General features: G+C 40.2%; 1 protein-coding gene across 2 annotated transcripts in view; it reads right to left on the reverse strand.

Annotated features, from left to right (window-relative positions):
* Spag6 (sperm associated antigen 6) overlaps positions 1 to 8304 on the reverse strand; it is a 62066-nt gene that overhangs the window by 9515 nt on the left and 44247 nt on the right. For both annotated transcript variants that reach the window (XM_005082708.4, XM_021234441.2), the window contains exons 7-8: positions 7293 to 7445; positions 4810 to 5001 (exon numbers count right to left, since the gene is read on the reverse strand). In XM_005082708.4, the coding sequence (XP_005082765.1) occupies positions 4810 to 5001; positions 7293 to 7445 (345 nt within the window). The remainder of the gene's footprint in view (positions 1 to 4809; positions 5002 to 7292; positions 7446 to 8304) is intronic.

Raw genomic sequence — 8304 nt, forward strand, 5'->3', positions numbered from 1 at the left:
TAGATAATAGTTATTATAGAGTATTCTATGTTACCTATATAGTATAGGTATTCTATACTGCCTAAAAGATTTCATGCTAATATAGATGCCCTGAAAAATGCTAGTATGTAAATTATTCAGAGTGCATTTGTAGACACTGCTATAGCTCATGGGTAGAAATTGACCCATTCTCAAGTAGAAGCAAAACAGAATCTACTCAGTTGTTGAACCAACTGTCAACTGAGTCACTCCTCAAAACATAGGCACCATTCCTACCTCTACTTCCTACCAACACTCTTCCTTCTTTTAAATTGATACCACACTGCTGTCCCCCTCCTGTATGTGGCTGAAGAGCCCAATGTGACTACAGAACACTGCTGCAACCATAGCTGGTTGTGATTCTGTTTCTTTGTATGACATGGCATCCCCTTCACATTGGAACTCTCTAGAGTCCCACATCTCGTGTGTGCTGTGCATCTGAGATGCCTTATGGACTTTGTTCTTTTCTTCCTCTGAAGCCACAGCCAATTTGGTCTTCTGATTTTGTTATTGTATGTCTGGCAATAATCTTGAAATGAAGGACCATTTTGATTTTTACATCCATCATGGGCTTTATAAATAGTAGTCATATTCAGATTTATCAGATTTGTGCTATCAGCAAATGATGTCTTGAATTTTAGGTTTTCTTTAGAGACCTATACTAAGAAGTCTTACACATCCTTATCTCCTAATACATTTTACCAAAACCACTGTTGCATAGGTTAAATAACGAATGTAGAACTTAGCCCACAAGTAGTATAGGTTGAAAATTAAACCCCAGCTTCCAACACACCTGATTATACCGTCCCTTTGTAAGCCATCTTAAGACCACGATGACCTTAGCAGACCAAGAAATTTAACTTAACTGCCATTGCTAACAAGGCCAAATAGCTGTAATAGCACAGATTATATCAATCATACCTTACAGACAGCCCTACTCTAACTCTGATCATTCCAAGTCGATGATGTACAATCAAGACATTAGTCAAGAGCTCTAAAATGCAATGTAATAAACTCAGAAGTTCATTGAAATTACTGTCCTCAATCTGAAAGATAGACAATTTATAACTATACTCTTAGATAGGAATATATGTTATAATAATCAACATAATAATAATAATAATTTCATGTCTAAAATGAAATAAACATTAGTTGGTTAAGGTTTTGCTTACCTGCCTACCTCTGAGCTGTAATAATTAACAGATAAATGACCCAGTATAAAAATGAGCAGGCCTGGGTCCTCTTTAGCTATTTTCATATGCTTTCATGTAGATGTATTTTTTAATTTTTAGAAATGTATCATTAGTACATATATGCATGTATGTGTGTGCACATACCCAGTGTCTACCAACTAGGAATGGATAAACAATGAAATATTATCTAGCAATAAAGAGACACAAAGGGTTGATATACCCTACACAAAAGAATCTATCCCAAAACTCAGGTTACAGGCTGGAGAGACAGCTTCTGGTTAATAGTAGCTGCTCTTCTAGAGGACCCAGGTTTGATTCCAGCATTCACATGGTGGTTCACAATGGCTGGTAATTCAGTGCTAGGGAATCTGATGCCCTCTCTGGCCTCCTCAGGCACAAGGTACACATGGTACACAGATACACATTTGGGTAACATATCCATACACATTAAAAATCAAACTAAGAAAACACCCTCAGACTAGGGAATAAGGCACAAGGCATAAAAGGACACATATATCCTAAGATTCCTTTAAATGAAATGCCCAGAAGAGGCAAATCCAGAGAGATGGAAAGATAATCAACAGTTGTCTGGATTTAGGCAGAAGAGATGTGGAATGATGACTGATGAAGGGGGAAATTTTTTTAAATTAATTTGTGGTGATGATTTCACAATTGTAAATACACTAAAAACAATTGAATCTTATACTTTAAATGGGTAAATTGCATAAATTACATCTCAACAAAGCTACTGAAAATGCAATGAGAGCCATGACTACAAGCACATGAAAGCTATGTGGAATAAACGACCTAGGAAGTTTCATAACAATTCAAATGCCAACATGAGCTAAAGCATTTATTTCAGCATGATGCCTCTAAAGAAAGTATAATAGATGATCTTATCAGATAACACACTTTTCACTCTTTATTAAGATATTAGAATGACATAGGGACAGCAAACAGTGACCACACAGGAGAAATTCCAAGAGGCTGCTACAGGCTCTCCCAGATTAGAACCAATTAACCAGTGCTTACAGAAGCTGACCTGCCTTTGGGACAGAAAGAAGAGTGAGGTAACTTTATTCTTTGAAAGCTGCCACAGAGGAACAAACGAGAAAGGCCACTAGACAGTTTCTAATGCTATTGTCTCACAGAGCTAGTGTTAAATGGAACAGACTTGACGGACTCCAGTCTAAAGCAGCAGCTATATGCTCCCAGACCCTGCAGAAGAACAAAAGGGATGGAACCCCTACAGTAAGAAGCTATTCAGATGAACAAGGTTTGGGAAGGCTTTGTTGCCAGGGAAATTACTAAAGGTTCTTTTCTTACATTTAATGCCTACTATATTTCCTGAAAGTAAATACTGTATCAAAAGAAACTTTTGTTAGTTAACCTAACAAAACCATCTTTGATGAATTAAAACAGAATAAAGGTTTTCTTACCTTAAAAAGTAACGGTTTTATTCAGTGGATATTTATACAATATAATGTCACAGTAATTCATTAGAAAAAACAAATTATATTGGCAGGGGACATAGTTTAGTGATCGAAGGCTTACATGCCTGACTTGACCAAGCCCTGGGGTTAATCCCTAGCACCACTTAGAAGTATATACAAAGTATACGAGGCTACCCAAGTACTACATTGCCCAGGTTTCTCAAGCTATTATTACTGTTAATTACATTAATCAGCCATACCTGAACAGATCAAAACTGCAAATGTAGCTGGGGTTTCTCACAAAAAAATTCAAAGAATCAGATAACCCTTTAACTGGAAAAGACTAGGGAGGGCCCACTGTCAGTCTCTGCCAGCTAGTTATTGCTAACTTGTTACATTACCTCAACGCTATGGTCATGAGGGGAGCTCTAAACCTATTCTTTTCTTTTTCTTTTCTTTTTGTGGGGGGTTGGTTTGGTTTGGTTGGGTTGCATTTGGGGGGCGGTTGTGGTAGTTTGAATGTAACTGCCTCCCAAAAGCTCACAGGGAGTGGAAATATGTCACTGTGGGGTGGGCTTTGAGGTCTCCTTTGCTCAAGCTGTACCCAGTGTCTCAGTTCACTTCCTATTGACTTCAGATCAAGATGTAGAACTCTCAACTCCTTCTCCACCACCATGCCTGCCTACACACCATCATGTTCTGTCATGGTGATAATGGACTGAACCTCTGAACTGTAAGCCACCCAATTAAATGTTTTCCTTCATAAGTGTTGCCATGGTCATTTGTGTCTCTTCACAGCAGTAGAAATCCTAAGACAGGGTTTTGTTTTGTTTGGCTTTTGGTTTTTGTTTGTTTGTTTGGTTAGGTTTTTTTTTAACGACAGTTTCTCTGTGTCACCCTAGCTGTCATGGAACTTACTATGTACATCAGGCTGGCCTTGAACTCACAGAGATCTGAGTGCCTCTGCCTCTTGTGGGCTGGAGTAAAAGGCATGAGCCACTAATCCCAGCTCTAAACCATTGATTTGATCTGGTAAATGTTACAACTACTAAGAAAAATCTTACTTTTGGAAATCAGTTTATAAAACTTAGCATATAAATATAACTAGATAAACTTACTTTCATAAAAATGTGAGAACTTCCTACCTTGTCATCCAAAGTTACGTTCAGTAAATATGTTTTACTGCTCATTAATTTATCTATCTAATTAAACTTTCATGCACTCTACTATTATTGATTTTATTTGGGGTTTTAATTACATTTATTTATTTATCTAGTGGGGTGGGGGTGTGAGCTTGTGCCTGCAGCAAGTGTGTGGGGCTCAGTAAGTGTCGTGGCCTGATTCAGAGTCTCTTCTTACACCATGTGAGTCCTGGGGATTAAACTCAGGCCATGAGGGGTAGCAAGCAGTGCCCACCTTACCCCCTAAGCCATCCAGTTGGCCATGGTCAGCTTATTTTGAATTACTTCCTTGATGTCAATGTCCCCCATCAGTTCAAAGACCTCCATATTTTCCTAGTATGTATGCTATAAAATATTTCTTTAAAATTTTAGAATTATTAAGTAGTCTATGTTTCTGAACCACCTTGATAGCCAGTAATAGTTTTCTTATAAAACTTGCCTTTTAAAAAATACAAGATTCAAGAATATTTACTTTAATGTACCTTATACACATTTTAAAAAGAAATAAGACAATTGAAAGATCAGGCATCCTTGAAGTTAGAAGAAGTAAATTAAAGCTTCAGGAATATTCTCTTACTAGTTACGTCTCTGAAGAGCAACTTAAATTCTGTTAGACTTTGTTTTTTAAAAGTAAATGGGACAGAGTACTCCCTAGCAAATCCAAATTCAAAAATTGTATTATTCTCCCATTGCTATTTCACAGAAAATGTCAACAGTAATATAGAATGCACATGACATCCACTTCACAACCAATTGTTTTCTGTACAAGATTTCCTTGAGAATACATCACTAACTGTTGAGACAAGGGTAACCAGTTTCCAGAGATGAGTTACCCATTCTTCTGGCAGATTTGTATTTTTTCTGACTCAGAAAAGTAACACAGTCCATCAAAAATCAAAGTATTTAAATATTTGGATCACATGTTGTAAAGACTAAGTTAGCATCTACCCAGTCTCGCCCAAGCCAGTTCAAAGCAGCCCTTACTTTCACCTGCAGGTCCTCAGAGCTCTCTGTAGACAGGTACAAAGCCAGCAGCACTGGCAGAACGTTTGTGAGGGCAACAGCCCGTGCGTGCTCCGGAGTGTGTCTCCCAACCTGTCCTAGAGCCCAGGCTGCCGCGGCTTTAATATGATCTTCCGGTTCCTCTGACAGGCAGGCTGACAACTGGGGCACACCCTGCAGTGGGGATCAAAAGAGCAAGGGTTCTAAATGTAGAGCGGAATTAAAGAGCCTCTGTGTCTCTCGGGCATTAGAAGAAATCACTCCAGCCTTGATCTCTTTTTCTTCCTAAATGGTTCGATAAATGTGCACATCACAAGGGCAGTCATTTCTGAAGTCAATAAAATGACTAGAACTAAACTGCCTTAATTACCTGTAACAATCCAGCTTGAGTAAGGATGTCTCTACTAGCTTCTACCCCCCAAACAGAGGAACATTGAAGCAAACAACAGGAAAGCCTCCGTCCAGGCAAAACCGTTTTATGGTGACAAACTGAAATGTGTAGGATCTGAACATTTATTTTCCTTTGTTTAAGAGTAAAGACTGAGGACAGCCCTCGGTTCAGCCCTCAGCTACATGTGCGCCCCAAGTACAGCAATCTGAAAATCAAATAACTACACCAAACAAAGATCAAATGGATATGAAGCCACTCTAAGTGCCCTTTACACGGAACATACTCCACTAGCATAATAGCTCCTGAAATACACAGACTTTTCCAGTGGTTTTGGTCGGCTTTGTAATGACAGCTCTGCTGCTTTCACGGCGTGAATATGGCCAGGCTGCTTTTGTTACACAGGTGGCATATGTGTGCATTTTGCGTTTTAGACTCGAATTTTATTTAAATAATAAAAACATTATCATCAAAGGTCTCAAAAAAAAACAGTTTATATACCTAAGGAAGAATCAAATAAACATATTAAATTTTAATTCTAGATTTTGTACAGAGATAATTTTTTAGCTAGTTTGAGATGATAGTAATTGTTTCAAAATTAATGCTGCAAGAACCAGTATCACATGTTCATGCTGCCGTGGCAAAGGTCAAGACCATCATATATGCCTTCCCCATGTCTTTTAATTTTTTCTTTGCCCCACCCACCTCTGCATCAGGTTTTGTGACACTTACCATGTTTCCATGTCTGCCCTTTTCCAAGCACTAAAATGGTGTGTCCACAATAGAAAAGGTCACAGCTGCAGGGGTGGAGTAACTTTGTAAAGACCCATGTGTGTAGGACGTAAGATTGAGGAAGACGGAATGAATTGAGGAGCAGCAAATGGTCCTTGCACCTCACCCCATGTTCCCACTACTGGCCCCAACTGTGAATACTCAAATGAGCCCAGGAGCATGCCTGCTGCAGAGGTAGCAGAGTGCCTGCCACAAACAGTCCACATTATCGACTGGTTCCTGAGGCACCTCAGAGGACACGGAGAAAATGCCTCACTGCTGTGCAGTTTGCCTCAGACACCGGGAGAGACCGGCAGCAGCCCTCCACCAAAGAGAGTGTCCTGGCCAGATTCAAAAAGGCAAGCAACTGCCACTGCGCTCTTCGTTCTTCTGATGAGGAATCTTCCTGACAAAGGAGTCAAGGACCAAATCCCAAACACGTCCCTAATGACCCCTGCAAATGCACTGGCACTGCTCTAGTCATCGCTGCCGTCTGTAGCGACAGAGAACAAAAGACAGGCAGGATGGGAGAGCTCAGTACCACAGAGCATCCCTGTGGAATAGGGAAGAAACCAAGAGCGTGGGCTCCTCTGTACCCTGAGGGTTAGCAAGGGAAAAAAGATCCCCATTTCTGCTTAACAAGCAGCAGCAGGTTTTCTATGCTGATAAGAACCCTACCCCCTAGAGGGCTGCACACACAGTGTGAGCACATAGTCTTTGAAGTGGTCTTCAGGAAACCCATGTCTATATACCAACATATTTTGTGAGCACCTACTATGGGCCAAGGCTAACTATAGGGTGGATTCCTACAAAGCTGTAATTGAAAAAAGGTTTAAATCCCAGAACATGAAATAACAAAAATTCTGCCATCAGCTGTGCCCTCTGATTGATTGACTACATCTGAATGAGAACTAGCCAGCACCATCTCCTTATCCAAATGACAGGAACAGGAGGAATACCCAGACCTCTGAGGTGCGTGAAAGTGATAAGTGGGAAAGTCATTTAAATGATGTTTTCAACTATAGTGTGCTTTTGCATGTATGCACAATCAATCCTTCAAGATATATATATGTATATATATGCATATATATATTTAAAGACAGATTACAGTAATGTGGAAAGCTGTACATTTTCTGTAACTTACACCTTTTGTTAAAGATCCCCCTGGAAAACAAACCAATAAATACTGGCATTAGCAATGAAACAACATGGAGGCAATTCTTTCGCTGCTCCTCTTTGGTGTCAGCCTATGGCTGTCTTAGCATGTCCTACCACAATGGCTAGGAGAAACGAAGCAAGCAGCAACCTTGGAGATGATCACGGCCATGGCCAGGTTCTCAGAATGAGCAGCCACGTAGCCCAGCATCATGATGCCAGGCAGCCGGATGTTCCCTTTGCAGGACTCAATGCAGTCGATCACTGCAGCCACGCCTCCTGCATTGACGATCAGCTGCGAGAGCTGAAAAAAAAGAAGAGGCCTTTAAATATGACCTGGCCACATTTTATGTAGGACTTAAAATACCTGGTAAAATAGAAATACCACTCAAAGAAATTACTGAATTTATTAAAGAAATGTTCAAGTATAAGAATCCTTTATTTTTTTTCTTTTGGTTTTTTGAGACAGGGTTTCTCTGTGGCTTTGGAGGCTGTCCTGGCACTAGCTATGGTAGACCAGGCTGGTCTCGAACTCACAGAGATCCGCCTGCCTCTGCCTCCCGAGTGCTGGGATTAAAGGCTTGCGCCACCACCGCCCAGCATAATCCCATCATTTCAAATGCTCAAATATTCACAGTGGAAAAGTTTATTTTGTGATTTTAAAAATATATACAACTTTTATTCCTATTGTAAGGAATTTTAGAAGTCTTCACTTAGACACTAAGCTGGGGGTTCATTCATACCTGGCTAACTACAGAAGTGCCCAGTCACAGTGCATTAGTGTTAAAATGATTCAGTGCCCAAAGATATCCCACCTAATTACCCCACACACTAGCGGTGATTACTGGCTGGGTGCCCTTCTGTTCTTGGAAAATCTCAACTACAAACAGACAGATGAAATAGGAACGGGGACTGTAACATGTATTACAATGAAAATAGATTAGTCAAAATATAAACAAGCAAAGTCGTCTCAACCTCAAACTCCGACATAGGCTTGCTTTGCCTCTCTTTCCCACACACCTAAAACTCAGGGCAGAAAATTGTATTACAGCGGCTAGCTATCAGAGTGTCACAGTGGGCCAGGGAGCCCCTGTGGTCTGTCCCAACCTCCAGATGCAATATCATTCTCACTGCTCCCAGCTGTCATGACATGATAAGGATGA

Source organism: Mesocricetus auratus, unplaced genomic scaffold, assembly GCF_017639785.1.
Source record: "Mesocricetus auratus isolate SY011 unplaced genomic scaffold, BCM_Maur_2.0 Super-Scaffold_100013, whole genome shotgun sequence".
Classification (NCBI taxonomy): Eukaryota; Metazoa; Chordata; class Mammalia; order Rodentia; family Cricetidae; genus Mesocricetus; species Mesocricetus auratus.